General features: G+C 42.7%; 1 protein-coding gene across 7 annotated transcripts in view; it reads right to left on the reverse strand.

Annotated features, from left to right (window-relative positions):
* LOC311270240 (uncharacterized protein) overlaps window positions 1–18,445 on the reverse strand; it is a 103,756-nt gene that overhangs the window by 47,189 nt on the left and 38,122 nt on the right. For all 7 annotated transcript variants that reach the window (XM_084374990.1, XM_084374992.1, XM_084374988.1 and 4 more), the window contains one exon: window positions 7,413–8,236. In XM_084374990.1, coding sequence (XP_084231116.1) covers window positions 7,413–8,186 — 774 coding nt within the window. In that variant the 5' untranslated portion in view covers window positions 8,187–8,236. The remainder of the gene's footprint in view (window positions 1–7,412; window positions 8,237–18,445) is intronic.

The following is an 18,445-nucleotide window of genomic DNA, read 5'->3' on the forward strand; positions in this document are numbered from 1 at the left end:
AATCTCCAGTCTCTCGGCACAGATGAACAGTTGCTGCATGACATGCGGGTGGATGAAATAACTGTGGTGCACTGTAATGCATGCCCTCCCCACCTTACTGCCTCTGTCTCAGTGCAAGCAGGCTCTCATGTTTGGCTTGCCCATTGTGCCGGCAATAATAAAAGCCTTGTCTTCAGAGAGACCTCTGAGCTTGCCATAGTTTTGTAAGGTCTTTGAGGAAAAGATGAGAAGACTATGGTGGGATATCGGTGGCTTTGAAGTGCTGTTTTGTATGAGCTTGAAGAGTGTGAGCTGTTTAAATTATGTGTTGTAAGTCTGGAGACATTATTACATTATTGGGCTGGACAATATTTGTTTCAGGTTTTCAAAGTGAAGGTTTCAGAAGACAGATTATTTACCCTTGTCTCAATGGGAATCACTTTCAGCCTTGCCAAGATTGAAGGGTAATTTAATTGATTTTTTGAATTTTGACTAATTGACTTTTATCAGACATATTCTTTTTATGAAGTGTCTGTATCGGTGAGAGTGGGGTGAAAATACTCTGCTTTATCATAACTTTGTTTTGAGTCTCTGCTATCCCGAGTCTTCCTTTTCCCTTTTTGAATAAAAAATACAGACTTCCGCTTCCTGGTGGTATGGAGAGTTATTTCCTCACATGCAGGAGCAGAACGTATGAGTTAGTTGGCTGTTGGCTGAAGTCTTTACGGTGTGTTCAAGTGCAGCTTTTGGCCAAGACACAAGTGACGTGAGGCGACGTAACAGTCAGCCTTCGTTGCTACTAGTCATATCGGTATGGCTAATACTGTGTATTGCATTGTAATGTATTGTTTTGGGAATTTTATAATTCTAAATTACTGATATTGGTATCTACCTCATAACTCAGTATCTCGGTACTGTGTCCCGGGGTGACGGATCCCCAGCACAGGCTGAAGCATGATGGCGGTCTGTGAATCTTGTCTCCCCACCCTCTCAAAACTGAGGGAGAGTGTCTGTGGTCTGAAGGCTGACCTCAAGGAGAGGGACAAGATCCTTATGGATTTCTCCACCGTCGCCACGACCCAGTCAAAACTGATCGCCCACCTGAAGGCATCCGGCGCTGGTGACCGGAGCATGATGGCCGCGGACAACACCACCCTGCCGTGGACCGGCTCCATAACCACCGGATCTCCGGCACCAGCACTCGCCGAGCTCCGCTGGCACCACCAGGGAGCCAAGCCAAAGTCATCGGCACCCTCCACCTCCTGCCTTCGCCCCGCGGAGTGGCAGTGCTCCATCAGGGAGGATGGAGTGGCGGCTCCAGCACCGGTGAGCTCAACGCCACTGAAGCCGAGGGAATCCTGGTCAGTGGTGACCAGAGGCGCCGGGGCTCGTCCATCTCCCCCTGCTCCGCCTCCGGACCTTCCGCTGGAAAACAGGTACGACATCCTAAGCCTGCAGGATTTCCCTCCCATGGGAGCGTGCTCCAGCTCGCCTCCGGGACCTGTCCACCCAGCCGGTCGTGGCTCTCGCCAGCCCAGGAGCCGGGGTCCGCGCGTCCAGCCTGGCCCCTCCTCTCCATCTCGGCCAGAAACAACCGCGGGCCGGCGCCACCAACCCCGGGTCCCATTCCGCCAGCGGCGCACCTCCAGGCACCCCGCGGAGCAGTGCACCCCCTCCGTGCTGGTCGTCGGGACCTCGATGGTCAGGCACGTGACGGTGCATGGCGGCCGGACCTTCTGCCACCCTGGAGCCCGCGTCAAGGAGGTTGAGTCCTCCGCCCTCCAGCTGTGTGCTCAGCACAGCTCGGCCTCCACGCTGGTCCTGGAGGCCGGAATTAATGACCTCAGAAACCAGCAGTCCGAGATCCTGAAGCAGGACTTCAGGTCCATGGTGGACCGCCTGCTGGACACGGGGAAGCGGCTGGTTATTTCCGGCCCGCTTCCCCCGCCGCGCTATGGTGACGTCATCACCAGTCGCCTCCGCCAGCTGCACCTGTGGCTGAAGGGATACTGCCTTGCCAAAAGTATCCCATATGTGGACAATTTTATCGCTTTTTTAAACAGACCCCACCTTTTTAAACCAGACGGCCTACACCCAAATCAGGAGGGGTCAAGGCTTTTATCAGTCAACATTGACCTGACTGTCCGCACCACAACCACCTCCTGACTCACTACACCCATACACAGGCCCCCTGCACCTCACTCACACTCACCTCCACCCCCCCCTACCTACACCATACACACCCCTCCCTCAGTGACCCCAGTGGCACAGGACAATATTCACACAATAGAAACTATAATATCACACAGACAAATGAGACCCAGGACTGTTTTTAGATCAAACTGTGTTTTTAACATTCCACTGAAAAAAAGTGATGAGTGCACGTTCAGCACAGATGTTAAAATGGCTGTGCTGAACGTGCGCTCTCTTTTAAACAAATCTTTTATTATAAATGATATTATTTTAGATAATAACCTGGACAGCATTCTCCTAACAGAGACATGGCTTGGGACTGACGCACCTGTTGTTCTCACCGAGGCTTCCCCACCAAATTTTAACTTTTTATTTTCTACTAGGGGGTGCAGAAGAGGGGGCGGTACTGCTTCAATCACAAAGACCAACATGCACACAAACGAAGTCAATTTTAACAAATACTCTTCTTTTGAATACCATGCCTTCGTTTTTAGCAGTCCACCCATCCTCTGCATAGCTGTCTACCGACCACCCCAGTATTCCACTTCTTTTATTAGTGAATTCTCAGAGCTTTTATCAATTATTCATACCTCTTTTAACAGAATTTTAATAACCGGTGATTTTAATTTACACGTCGACATCTCCTCAGACTTAATGTCCAGAGAATTTGTAAACCTTTTACACTGCCTCGATTTTAAGCAGCACGTCACGCAGCCGACCCACAGCAGGGGACGCACCTTGGACCTGGTTATATCTTATGGTCTGTCCGTTGGTGCGCCCTCTGTTGTGGACCTGGCTGTGTCTGACCACTTTTGTGTGTTTTTTACAATCACCAGTTTTAATCAGCGGGAGGCCCCTGTGAGAACAGTGAGGAAACGCTACCTAACTTCTGAAGTGGCTGCAAATTTTATCCAGATCTTACAGAGCACTCCTGCCGAAATTCTACCAGCACCCTGCGATTTTATTACTGACAACTTTAACAATAAAATAAAGTCAACACTCGACTCAGTGGCTCCACTTCTTATCAAAACGATTAAAACAAGACCTACACCCCCGTGGAGAATTGAGGAAATTAAAAAACTCAAAAGGGAATGCAGGAGTGCTGAAAGGAGATGGAGAAAATCAAAGTTGACAGTTCACCATGACATACTACGTCAACACCTCAAAATTTACAATAACACAGTCAAACAGGCAAGAATCTCCCACTTCCAAAACCTAATCCATGACCATAAAAACAACCCCAAATTCTTATTCTCCACAATCGATCTTTTAACAAACAAAAATTTTAAAAAATCCTCCAAGACACCAGATAACGCCCTTTGCGAGGATTTTGCAGACCACTTCAGAAGAAAAATCAATGACATCAGATCAAGTCTTTTATCCCAACAGCTTTTAACACCTGGATCATTGCTTTTACCCGAGGAAACACTGGAGAGTTTTGCCCTGGTTGATGCGAGGACACTTGGTCGAGTTTTCACCCAGGTAAAACCCACAACCTGCCTTTTAGATCCCATTCCCACACCGTTTTTTAAAACACTCTATGGATTCTTTGAGGAACAGCTGCTGTATTTGGTGAATTGCTCTCTTCAGACGGGTGTCTTCCCCACCTCCTTTAAAACAGCGGTGGTGAAGCCCCTTCTGAAGAAGAGTGATTTAGACCCCAATGTTTTAAATAACTACCGGCCTGTATCCAACTTAACATTTTTAAGTAAAATTTTAGAAAAACTTGTTTTTAATCAAGTAAACGAATTTTTAAACTCAAAACATATTTTAGAGACTCACCAGTCTGGTTTTAGGATGAACCACAGTACAGAGACAGCACTCTTAAAGATTTTAAATGACATCAGGTATAATTTGGATAACAACAAACTCACCGTCTTGGTACTACTGGATCTAACCGCCGCCTTCGATACAGTAGACCATCACATTTTATTAAATAGACTGAGGAACCTGGTCGGCCTCTCTGGTACTGTTTTTAACTGGTTCACATCCTACCTCACTGATCGAAGTTTCTTTGTAAGTATGGATACATGTTCCTCAGGAACCCATAAGATAAAGTGTGGGGTTCCCCAAGGGTCAATTTTAGGTCCAACTCTTTTTAATCTTTACATGCTGCCCCTTGGGGACGTCATCAGGAGGCACGGCATCAGCTTCCATAGTTACGCTGATGATACGCAACTGTACATCGCCGTGTCGCCTGATGACACAGGGCCAATTGATGTCCTTTTTAACTGTATTTTAGACATTAAGTCATGGATGGCAGCAAACTTCCTACAGCTCAACCAGGACAAAACAGAGGTTTTAGTCATTGGTCCTGAAGGCCAGAGAGAGAAACTTTTACCAAAGTTACAGGATTTTAAACCCTCAAAATCAGTTAAAAATCTCGGCGTGATTTTTGACTCTGAGCTCACTTTTATTCCACACATCAAAAACATAACAAAGATAGGTTTTTACCATCTTAAGAATATAGCCAGAGTCCGCCCGTTTCTCTCTCAGGCCAGCACGGAGGTGCTGATGCATGCTTTTATCTCTTGTCGTTTAGATTATTGTAATGCCCTGCTCTCTGGTCTTCCCAAAAAGAGCATGCATAACTTACAATTATTACAAAACTCAGCTGCACGAGTGCTGACGAGGACCAGAGGGCGGGAGCATATTACACCTGTTTTAAAATCGCTGCATTGGCTCCCTGTGCGCTTCAGGATTGATTTTAAGGTTCTTCTACTAGTTTTTAAGTGTCTTAACGGTCTTGGTCCTTCTTATCTATCTGCATTACTTTTACCCTATCAACCCTCGCGGACCCTGAGGTCCTCTGGTGCTGGCCTTTTAACGATACCACAAGTTAGAACTAGAACACACGGGGAGGCGGCATTCAGTTATTATGGCCCCCGATTGTGGAACAGCCTCCCAGAGAACCTCAGGGCCGCAGAGAATGTTGATGTTTTTAAAAAGAGGCTCAAGACCCATCTTTTTAATCAGGCTTTTAACTAAACTCATTTAACTCTTTCTAAGTTCTTACATTTTTTATTATTATTTATTACTATCCTTATTTATTTATTATTATTTATTTATTTATTTATTTACATATTTATTTATTATTATTATTATTATTATTATTATTGTATTTTTATTTTTAGCTTAGTTTATCCTGTTTTATTACTTTATTGTTTTACTTCAATGTTTTATTTCAATGTTTTAGTCGTTACTTATGGTCTATTTTATACATTCTATTGTTTTATTCCCTCAGTTTTAGCTCCTATACCTTTTATCTTATTTTACTGTTTTAGCCCCTCGATCTTCCAGTGTTTCCTCCTGGGGGCCTACCACACCGGGAGTTGCTTCTGGTCCACCGATGGGGGTGCTGTCCCGTGGATGGCCCTGGCCCGGGTGGCTAGAGAGCTCTACACCTTGGTGTGGAGCCTCCTGTCTGCCTGGGCTCGGGGGGTCTATGTGGTGGCGCCCCTGCAGTCATGGACCATGATTCCTCTCGGTGTGCATGGCCCCCAAAGGTAGCTTCTTCCTCACCTGTGATTTCGGTGCCCAGCCATGTCTCCTTAGCAACAGCTAGTGTATGTGTGTGGGTGTGTGTATGTTTGTGTGTGGGTGTGTATGTCTGTCCATATGTCTGTGTATGTGTGTGAGTGTGAGTGTGTATGTAAATGTGTATCTGTGTGTATGTTTGTGGGGGTGGGAGGTTTGTGGTCTTCATGGTGTTTTGTATTGTTTTGTTCTGTTTTGTTCTGTTTTGTTTTTAACCTCTGTGAGGCACTTTGTGTTACCGTACAGTATGAAAAGTGCCATATAAATAAAGTTGATTGATTGATTGATTGATTGATCAGTCAGAATTCATCTTCTCTTTCAAACTATATTCACTTTTAAATTTACACAAAATATTTGTATTCGAATAAAGGTGTTACTTAAAAGAAGTTTTAAACATTTGTAGTTTAATGACCATAATTTGCTCTCACCAGTCTAAAACAACAGAAGGCATTCATGTGCAAAAGGCTGTATCAGATTCTCACTCTAATAGCTGCCGGTAATGAAAGACAGGCTCAAGGCCTGACCGTGTTGTACGTCTATGTTTCCAGGAACATCAAACAGGTGATTAAGACTTTGCAGCTTCCACACCTGCCAGGTGTCCTCTCTGCAGAGCCCACTGGTTATGAACAAGACAATAACTCTTTTTTTCCGGTAACATGAACGAAACATGCCCCTGCAGATCCTTGTGAATGAGTACAGCTGCTTCTTTGTCATGTAGCACAGGAACCGCTTCAGTACTTATTCATTCTTTTTTTCTGCAATCCCTTATAATTCCTGAAAATGTACGTATGTACTGTAACAGCTATCCTAGAACCCCCAAAGTAAGCTGAAAGCTGTTCTTGACCTATCTGGAGTACAGGCATAGTGTTGGCTTCTTTTTAAGGGTAACACTCTGAGTTTTCTTCCCCAACAGGTGTGCGAGTGGTTGAGCAGGCAGTAGTGGGGTTAGCAGATTGAGGTGAGATTCTGAAAATTGAAGAACCTCCATATGTTAAATATAGAAAAAAGCTGACACTTTGAAATGTATTTCAGTTGCAGTGATGCAGTTACCTGGTGAGATAGAGCCTGGCAAAAGTTAAAAATGAGAGATAATGACAGAGGACATGGAATATTTTTGTTGCTCACACAGAGATTTTTGTTTAGTCTGGAGAAACCATAATTGTCCTTATTCAATAGGTTTGGAAGCACCAAACACACACACACACACACACACACACACACACACACAGAGAGAGAGAGAGAGAGAGAGAGAGAAATGTATTGTCCAACACAAAAGGTTGTTATCAGGGTTTGACTTGCATTTAGTGTTTAATCCTGAAATCACTCAGTACAAAGTGACGACATCCACCCCACAGAACACCTTATGTACCTCTTTTGGTACTGATAAAATTGACAACCCTACTATTACATAAGTCAGACCAGACAAGTTTATTTTTCAACTGTAAAATATCCTGCTCACACATTTTATTATACATATAATAAAATAAATCAAAATTAAAATAGGATGATATTTTTGTTTGTGTTATGGGTTTAAGTAAAAGAAAATGTCAAAGGGTTGATGATATGATATGATGATATATTCTTATCAGATTTTGTAATATTCTCAAATGTTGATGCTGTTAGGTCTCAAAAATAACCCTATTGGTCAGACTGCACACACATGGCCTGGGGAAGAAGAGCTGAAGATAAAGGTGTCTGCTTACCTCACTAAGTCTGCAGCATTCATCCATGTATTCCTCTAAGCTGTCACTGGTGACACTCCTTAATATAGGCTCTGGCTCAAAGTCATTGATGATGATGTCATCACAGGCTCCTGTTGAGGACTGCTTCCCATATTGACTCAACTGCTCTGAGCAGGCCCTGTCATTTACAGTAGTGATCTCCTCAGGCTGTCCATACATCTCATCATCGGCTTCAGGGCTGATTTCTGAAGCCCTACAGCGGTCCCTGTCCACGTCCTCACCTATGTGCAGTTCTACTCTGAGAGCTGGAGAACGGAGTTCCTCTGAGTGTATGAACACATTGTCCTGAGTATTCATTGCTAATGTCATACCATTATCCACCTCTGTCAACTTAATGTCAGAGCTCTGTGCAAATGTGACTAGTTCATCAGTGAGTGTTGTAGGGTCAGAGTTTAAGTTGCATGAATCGCAGGAGGACTCTCGACTGTGGACCACAAAGCTCTGCTCAGAGCCTGTTGGAGTGGACGGAGAGTTGGCTCCACTGGGCAGCTCCACTCCAGAGTCCTCTGACTCAAACTTGTATAACCTCGGCAGCTGAGAGTCCAAGAAAATAGCAGAGATGTAGTCTGAGCCAGACTCCATCTTCAGCTGTCCAGACTCATCAAGGGGTGAATTCACCTCCGAGGCTTTGGTGGGGTCCGAGATGTCCTGCTCAAAAAATGAGATTGTGGAAATGGTGGATGCTGAGTCGTCAGGTAACAGGAGCCTCTCATTGAAGTTGCTGAAAAGCTTCATTTTTGTCAGGACCACCTCACTATCCAGTACTGCATCTCTGTTTTCTTTTCCTGTTAAACAGATAAAGAGATGTAGATTTATTCTAGTGGCTCGATCTCAACAAGTCCTTGTTTGTGACATAAAAACAACTGCAACCTTACTGGTATGACAGCATTGCGTTCAAAAAATGTTACCAATTGATCTAACTAAATTAAGTGTGTGAGAGTGTTAAGAGTGCTTTCTTGAATATGGTTAGGGGATGTTCATCGTACTTTAAAAAACAACTGTGGTTAGAGTTGAAAGAGAACAATGTTTACTGCAGGTGTGAAATATGTTCTCCGGTGTCAGTTTCACGTTTTGTTGACCAAGCCATCTATCCCAAACTCCCCTCGCTGAGGACTTTGGCCAAATCCCAATAATCCCTTCGTCCTTACCACTTAGGCCTACTCCTCAGTTTTTCGCATTCATGCTTAGTGATTCTTGTTGGGATAGAGAGGTAGCATGCAGTGTGAGGGCTACATGGCCCTGCAAATGAGGCACACTTCAAACCGAGGGTTATGAGAACTCCTTTTCTTTATAACAAGCATTAAACAATCACTACTAGTTTGTTGATGTCTCATAAATAGAGTTAAATTTTTATTGCTGATTTGTGCATCACCTGTTATTGTCCGCATTGATGTATTTCAATGTTGCATTCCTACTCTTTGAAAGCTGAAAATTTGAAAAATAGTCCATCAGTAAAGTTGCTGCACTTGGTACCACTCTAATATCTGTGCAGACTGACAGGGTAGTTGAAAACAAGGGGTAGGGGTAAAATTTGGAAATAGGATTGAGACTTTGTGGTTCTACAGCAATGTCACCCAACTCCCTCCTTCACTCCAGAGTCCCAGCAGACAAGACATAGTTCATAGCCACTAGAGGGCTTTGTTACCTGAAAATAAACCTTTGTCATTGTTAGGCCTTTGCTATAACTGTTGTTTCCCCTGGGAGAACAATTTCCCCATCTGTATACCCAGGCTGCCAGTTGGAAATGTTTTCACACAGTGTAAAATGTCCCTGACAGGCCCTTAATAAATGAAAGACCTTGGAATTCCCGAGCTTAAGCCAAACTTAAAGTGCAACTTGTGGCTGCCACAGAGTGAATATGCTTAATTTTAGGTATTTCAATGGTCAAATTATATAATAGATCAATCCATTTCAAGGTTTATTTAAGAACAATATTAAAGACTGTAAAAGTGCAGGTATTTCAAACATTCTGTCAACATCCGTTGGGCAGTTCTGGTCTGGATCCAGTCATGAATGGCCCATACACATCAGCTAAAAGTACATCTATAGTGATATGAGTGCTAGATGCTTGAGTGAAACCTGGTAACCAGGGCCCGTATTTATCAAGCTTCTTAGAATTACTCCTAAGAACCCTGCTAAGAGTTGACTTATGAGTAAAAAAATTATTCGCTGAAAGCTGCACTTAAAAGGTAGTTATCAAGCGTCTTACTCACACTTTCAGCGAAGTGTAGGACTGAATCCTAAGTGTCATTCTAAGAGCTGAATTACGACAGTACTATGTGCCATAAACGGAATTTTAGGTGACGTCACTTCCGTGTCCATAGAAATGACCAATCACGGAAGGGAATCCCTTGTCCAAGAATAAAGAAATATCTTAGAAATAGTTAAATGGACAATGGGAGTGTATATTTTGACAATAATCTACAAAATAATACAAAACATATTGGCAATGAATCATAAATAAATGTTTCCTTATCTTTCCAATTCATTAGGCTAATTAGGCAACTAACTTGAAACTGGTGTGGGTGGCTCTATATATACTAGCCTACTGCAGCCACATGCAGAAATCAACATGAAATCGAAAAGGAAACCCAATTGGCGAGAGGAGGAGACACTGTTATTTGTGGAGCTAGTCGAGGAAAGGAAGCTCGTCATTAAAGGCAAGTTCAGCCCAACGCCTACCAGCCATGATAAAAAAAACAGGCATGGGAAGACATAGCGAATCAACTGTAGGCTTCTCAAGCCTTCTGCCATCGGTCACCAGCTGACTGCGAGAAGAAGTGGTATAACGTTCCCTCGAAAAGCAGAACTGAAATCACAGCTTTCAAGGCCTGCTCCATGCGCACTGGTATGTAGTGCTACTTTTTCATTTGCTTGCATGCCACCCTATTCGCTCATATCTAATTCATTTTTATATTCTTATGCAGGCGGAGGACCACCTGGCAAAGACTTGAGCGCAGTTGCAGAAGTTGTGCAGCGCATACTTGGAGAAGATAACCCCAGCATCTCTGGGTTGGATGGCAGCCAGGATCCAGCTGCGATGAAGCTTGAGTTGCTTTCAAAAGGGTGAGTTTACAGATTATTCCTGTTACAACTCTATAGGGATATTGCGCTGCAGCCTAGGTGCGTTTTTATGAGAGATACATGCGTAATTGTTGTTGGATATTTGCCAGGCTACTGTTCAGTAAATGTCTAAAATGTGTGTTTGTTCAAGTCATAACCATAACAACAATAGAACCATTTCTGATATTTCAGCCATATTCTTTATTTTTCAGTTTGGATCTAGATGCATTAGGAGAGTCTCCTGTGTCCCCGGGCATCTCCGACGCGCACTCTTCCTGTGCTTTTGACGCGGTGCAGCCAGGCCCAAGCACTTCGTGTGAGGCAACAGGCATCAATCAATTGGTGGGTGAAAAAGAAAAAAAGAAAAAATCAACTTAAGTTTATCACATCTTGAGCATGCCGTCTCTTTTGTTTTTCAGGCCGAGGTGAGTGATTGTGGCCCAGCAGAGGAGACAGATGATCTGCAGGCACTGCAGAAACAAAAAATTAAGCTGCAAATTAAAGTGTTGCGGCTCCAAGAGGAGTACTACAGCTTGGCTTTAAAAAAAAAGAAAAGATACCGAGTGACTAATAAAACGAATTGATAAAAAGCCACTGTGCATCGATGATTTATTGTTATTCTTACCCAAAGTGGAGGTTGGCGAAGTGTTGTCTGAAGGCTGCCCCATCACATGGATGGATGTTGCCAGGGACGCTCGCGTCTCCGTCTCCTCCCTCATCTCCCTCATCATCATCATCGTCTGCTGGTGGGAGTGGGACATTGCGCTCCTTACAAATGTTGTGCAGTATTGCACATGCCATAATGATACAGCACACTCTGTCTGGAGTGTGCCGTATTTCTGAATGCAGCACAAGAAATCTGCGTTTCCACTGGCCAATCCCTCTCTTCACCACACTTCTTGTGCTTTTGTGTGCCCTGTGACAAGAATAAACCCTCCTATTAAACCATAAATAATATACATTTTTTAAAATTTAAAACAATTAGGCATTTTGTTGGGCTTACCTATTATAGTTCATTTGGGCTTGTGTCTGTGGCATCTGAAAAGGGGTAAGAAGCCAGCGGCGTAAAGGATATCCTTTATCCCCAATTAGGTGACACCCAGGTGGCACAATGTGCCTCTCAAAAAGCTGCTTCAGGCCACTTTCATTTAGTATCCGTGCGTCATGGGTGGACCCAGGCCACTTGGGTACCACATCCAAGATGTTATAGTCTGCATCGAACACTACTTGCGTGTTGATACTGTGGTACCTCTTCCTGTTAACATACACACTCTCGTCCACACTTGGAGTGATGATCCTTACGTGTGTACCATCGATTGCACCAACCACTCCAGGGAAGCCAGCTACCTGCATGAATGCAGTTTGCTTCTGCTGAATTATCCGGGGTGTAGTTGGAAAGTCAATGAAACGCATGACGAGGTGAGGAGCAGTAAGGGCCATTATTGTTTCCATAACAATTCTGCTAACTGATGGTTGTGATGGCCCCAAATCATCAGCGTTACACTGTTGCATTTTCCCAGTGGCGAGATATCGAAGCATTGTGATGACCTTTAGTTCTGCCGTGAAAGCTCTGCTGCGTGATGTTGCTGACGAGATGATGCCCCTTATTAAATCTGTGACAAAAATAATACCCGCTCTGTCTAAACGATACCGTTTGTTTAGCTGCTCATCATCAAACAAAGCCAGGACATCCTTCCGCTCCCGGAACGTTCGCACATGTCTCTCTTGCATCAGTGCCATTCCCTGCTGGCAACTCCGAACCACTTAGGACACCTCTGGAGGTCTCTTAAATATCTGGGAGAGTAGGAGTGATTCTTAGACTTAAGAAAGTTGATAGTAGATTTTATTCTTAAGTTTGAGAGTAGGACTAAATTTCACAAATTCTCAGGACTTAAGAGTAAAATGGCACTCTAAGACGCTTGATAAATACGGCCCCAGACCTGGTGTTTATGTAATCCTGCATTCTTTAACTCAAATACCACAGGACACATACAATTTGTCAGTGTCCCATATACCGGACTGTCCCCCTGAAGCTCCAAGACCATTACAGGGAGCAGCCATATGTGTCCTCTCCTCTTTCTCACTGTGGGCAATTTGATATGTCTATCAAATGACATGTTTTCCCTCCCTAACAACCTCTGAATTTTAAGAGAAAAGACAAAAGCATTCCCTCTTTCCACAGAGATATGCAGGACCCTGATTAAGCGTAGGGGCTGTTATATTTGTTTAGATAAGTGATTGAAATAAAAATGCATCTTAGTGCTGGATCACACTTTAATAATAGTGGAGGTTGAGTGACTTCCTGTGGAGGGAACTGGAGATCTTGCCAAGGCAAACATGAGATTAAAAATTCTTTGAAGTGGTAAATCCAATGCTTTAATCCTCTCTAAGGGGAAGTTTGGAAAGAGTCCTTGGTGGGGAATTTCTCCAAAGGCATGTTGTAAGATTTTTAACAGCAGTGGAAGTCTTTGCCTTATTGATAATCAGCACAGCAAAGCAAAATAACAAATTAAGTGTGCATGTGTGTGTGTGGACAATCACTTCCTTTTGTGTGGTTGAGATGAGGCCAAGGGGATGTTTAGATTGTGAAGGGTGGGGGCCTGCACTACATGATGAATGATTCACAAGTAATTAGTTAGGAACTATTAGCTGATTCAAACTGACGGAGGATTTTCAACTTAGATTGTAACTTGGCGCAACTGAAAATCTCAAAAAACTCTTTAAATTGGACCAATACTAAAAAACGAATATTTCCTTTTAATGAAATTTCAAATCAATGAAAAAATTAAACTCAGAAACTCGAGGGCAAAGAGGAAATTGGTTTGTTACAGTAGCTCCTTCTACAGTAGCTATATCACACTATAGAGAGATTGAATAAAATGTAAACAGAGAAGACAATGAGAAAAAAGAATAAGTAAAATAAAGTAGTAAAATATAAAATAACTTTGCAACTATATGTGACAACTAAAACTATGTGCATAAAATAAATAACATTTTTATCTGTGACAGTAGTTTACAGTATAAGTAAAACGTAAATGCTTCATAAATGCTACAAATAACATCTAATATTGCACCTGATATTGCATGGACAGTATTGAATTGAAATATTGAGCATAACAGTATTAACAGTATGATACTTTATTGATACTGTATCAATAAATGCTATATACAGTAATGATACAAACAGAGGAATATTGCACATGATATACACAGAACATGCAACAGGTTATATTATTAGAAGTGTAAAGGAATTATGGCATCATGGCTGTTAGCCGGGTAATGGGCTCAACAGGAAATATCTCGTCTAGATTTCAAAGTCAATCGCTCAACAAAACAGCAACACTCCCTCAGTTCCTAGAAAATGACTCAGTGTTTTGTTATTGAATAGGAGCAGATCTGCCAAAACACTGATAGTACAGTGTTTGGTTGTGCCATATCAGCTGCCAATGGCTCGGAACCAGGCCTCTTCCCATGTTAAACAAGGTCTGTGTTTTTCCACTGTTGTTCAGCACAAAAAACAATGAGGTTAGACATTTTTGAAAAAACTGAAATGCACTTGATTCCTGTTTCGACCCAATGCTTATGTAGGGCATACAACAACATATACAAAAATATAATCTTTTGGAGGAAATAAAAATTCTGCAGTTTGCTCTCTTGACACTGACTGAATCACATGGCCTCATCAAGCCAATGAATATGATGAAGCCCTGTATATATTTTACTCTGGTTACTGTTAAGTTTCATGTGTCACTTATGAGATTTTACCAATTTATTTTCTTTATAGATACTTTTGTGATGTAGTGAGCTCTTGTCAGAGTCTGCCACAAGCTGAGGGCTCAACACGAGCTGTTGACTTCCAAAACAAATTCTCCTCTGTAGGCTACAAAACTCATTTCCTCTTTTTTTTGCTGAATGCTGGGAAAGTAGTGGTGACCTCCTGAAGCACGCAGCTGCATTGTGGCTTCAGCTGCTCTTCACTAAAGCATATTGTTCTTCCAAATGATCTCACCGTTTTGAGTTAAATGTAAAGCCCATATTATGTTTATGTCTATGGTAGCCTAAATCAGTGTTTACTGTCCTTGGAGTGATACCTCTGAAGCAAGTCAAAGCTGTTAAATGATTGAAAGTCACCAATATATACAAACAATAAACCAATAAATCTGCTGTCTGGAACCAGTATAGAGTGGTGTAGTCTGTAGTCCTTAAACCCAGAAATCAGTTGGCATTCCCTCGTGTCAAAGTCTGTGAGATTTTTTAATTGATTTTCAGTTGAATTTGTGAAATAAGGTGTGTGGTTCCAACAGGTTGTAAATATTTACAAATTTTGTGCTGCGACATAAAATCCATCATTACATGTCCCAGAGTTTAATTATAAAGCTCTTCCGTGAGTTAAAAATGGTTAGCAGTTGCTAACAAGTGTCTAAATAAGACTACAGAGGATGTCGGGGACATTAAACGTCATCACAGCCAACACAGAGACTCATCTACTCACTAGTCCATCTTTACAGGCCCACTTTAGTTACAAACTATTCTAACTCTGACTTTACAACTTGTACATTGATCAGTATATAGAAGTCTATATAGTATAGTTTATAATAAGACACTTAGTGGTGGTGACGTTTAAGTCATGTGGCCACACTGTAGTCTGTTTATAGCCTAACATTAGCTTTTTACTTCTGCTGATATCATTTACACTTCAAAAATCACAAAGTGGTGTTCATCTGTGAAGATTATCTTGCTTATCTCAATTATTTTTGATGATATTCCCATTTTTTTCCAAAAAACAATAAGAAAGAAAACACCCAACAACGAGGATAAGAGCAACAGCTTTCTTTCTTATTTTGGAAAATTAAGGTTTTAATTAAGAAAATGGAGTCTATAGCCAGGCTGGAAGCTCTGTGAAGCTGTTCTCATGCTGTATTCTAGACAATGCAGCACAAAAAATTCCCACCTCCTACTAGGAAAAAGTAGACTTCATTCATGAGGGTTCAGTTGTCTGACATTACACAACAATGGCAGTCCTACTCCTACTCCTACATCCTACTCTCTCCACCCTCACCCAGGGGGGAGAGAGTAGGACGTATTTGTAGACTACAGTATATCTATTAGGCAAGTCAATGGAATATCTAGATATGTTTCCAGGTATTAATGTGCCATAAATTAAAAATCATTATGGCATCTGTTACCTTATGTATCGTTTCCCGCTTTCTGTTTAGTTTATAATGCAAGGAGGCTGCACTGCTAAGGGTTCAATTGTGTGTACACTCACCATAGAGGCATCATTTGCAATGAAAAGCCAAGGTTCATTATGCAACTGGAATGCTTTGATGGTACAAGGATACAAGGTACATTTATTGTCATTTTTTAAATCACAAGGATTTAAAAAAACAAAACAGTGTTTGAGTCATTTGTGCTACAGCTATTTTGGAAAAAGAAGTGTTGAGGATGAGTTCAGGAGTCTCACAGCATTAGGAAAAAAAACTCTGTTGGTACGGCAGCAGATACTTCTGTATCTGTTGTCAGATGGTATGGAAGAATTATCCTATCTTTATTCAAGAGCGTAGATTTTCAGTTTGAGAGCATGATTTCATATCTTCTCAGTGACACAGCTCCTTCTCGTGCTCAGATTTTTTGCTCGCACTGAGATGTCTGCTGCTTTCTTTCAAAATGTGTGCTTGAACTCAAAAATCACATGCTTGTGCTCACATTTCTTCTTCTTGCACACAAACATTTTGCTCGCATTCAAATATGTCCTGTGCTCGCTCAGATCTAAAGTCTGCGTGCTCAAATCTAATGTGCATGCACTCAGAACAAGCACCTCCTCTCTGGTTGAGGTTTCTGCTCAGACTCAAAGCTGCACTTAAAATATTGTGTTTCACCAGCCAATAGGGAGACAGCTAGAGTGTGGACCAATCAAATGACGGATGCCGCCTTGGGTGCGTTCCTTCGCCTTTTTTTGAGTGCTCCGTAGGGGCGGGTATATGGTCTGTTTGTAAAACATCTTCTCTCAAAATACACCAATTTACCATATTAGCCAGCTATTTGAATCGTCACCTATTTAAGACGCCAGCATATTTATGTATGATTAATCTTAAGTAATCCTAAAAAGAGTTATGGTAGTTTAGATTTTGCTTTATTTAATATTAGCGGATATATGTTATATAGTATAAATACTCGCTCTATTGTAGAAATGTTACAATAGTCAAGTGGTTAAGTATGCTCACAAACCACCCTCAATGTCGTATCCAAACTTCCTCCTCCTACCCACTCTTTCTCCTCCTTCCAGCTCCCCACCACCTCAGAAATTTCAGATCTTATCCGCAAGTCCAAGCCATCCACCTGTCAGCTCGACCCTCTCCCCACAGTTCTGGTCAAAGCCTGCCTCCCTCCCCTGGTCCCTCTCATCTCTGCCATCATCCACTCCTCTCTCTCCACTGGAACTGTTCCTACACCATTCAAGACTGCTGCAATTACCCCAATTTTGAAAAAACCCGGTGCAGATCCCACAAACTTCAATAACCTGCGTCCAATTTCTAATTCCCCTTCATTTCCAAGATTCTTGAAAAAACAGTAGCAATTCAACTGCATTCTCATTTATCCAACAACAACCTGTACGAACAGTTCCAGTCTGATTTCCGCCCTCTCCATAGCACAGAGACTGCACTCATTAAAATAACCAACGACCTCCTCATGGCAGCTGATTCTGGTTTACTCTCCATTCTCATCCTCCTCAACCTCAGTGCAGCCTTCGATACCATCTGTCACACCACCCTCCTCAAGAGACTATCCTCCCTCGGCATCACTCATACTCCACTAAACTGGTTCAAATCATATCTCTCCTGCCGCACTCAGTTCATCCAGCTAAAAACCTTCACATCCCAACCTTCCCCTGTCACCTCAGGTGTGCCTCAGGGCTCCCCTTGGCAATATCTTCCGCAAACATAACATCACTTTTCACTGCTATGCAGATGACACCCAGCTCTACTTCGCCAGCAAGCCCACTTCCAACCTCCCGCCCTCCTCCCTTACCGACTGCTTAGCTGAAATAAAATCCTGGTTCACTTCAAATCTACTAAAACTCAACTCTGACAAAACTGAGATTCTTCTCATTGGCACACAATCAATATCAAATCAAATCAAATCAAATCAAATTTTATTTGTATAGCCCAAATTCACAAATCACAGTTTGCCTCAGAGGGCTTTACAAACTGTACAGAGACGACACCCTCTGTCCTTCGACCCTCGATTCGAGTGAGGAAAAACTTGCCCCAAAAAAGGCCCTTTTAACAGGGAAAAAATGCGGAAGAAACCTCAGGGAGAGCCACAGAGGAGGGATCCCTCTCCCAGGACGGACAGACGTGCAATAGATGTCGCATGTACAGAGCAGATCAACGAGATCACAATGTATTCAATTATAAGCGATGGTTGACAGGAGTGAAAGTACACAAAACAAACAATTTCCCCCTCACCATTGATAACTGCTCCATTTCCCACTCCCCACAGGTTAAGAGTCAGGGTGTCATCCTCGACAGCACACTTTCCTTCCAATCTCACATCAACAACATCACCCGGTCTGCTTACTTCCACCTACGCAACATCAACCGCCTCCGCCCCTCCCTTACTCCCCATACCACTGCTATCCTGCTGTCCATAGTCTCATCACTTCCCGCCTGGATTATTGCAACTCCCTCCTCTCCGGTCTCACCCACAAATCCCTGCACAAACTTCAACTGGTCCAGAATTCAGCTGCCCGTGTCATTACCAGAACCCCCTCCATCCACCACATCACTCCCGTCCTACAGCAGCTCCACTGGCTCCCGGTCAAGTCCCGCATTGACTTCAAAATCCTTCTGCTAACATTCAAGGCCATTCACAATCTTGCCCCCCGATATCTTTCCAATCTTCTCCATATTGCCATTCCCTCTCGCACC

The sequence above is a fragment of the Pagrus pagrus genome (assembly GCF_965226575.1).
Source record: "Pagrus pagrus genome assembly, chromosome: 15".
NCBI lineage: Eukaryota > Metazoa > Chordata > Actinopteri > Spariformes > Sparidae > Pagrus > Pagrus pagrus.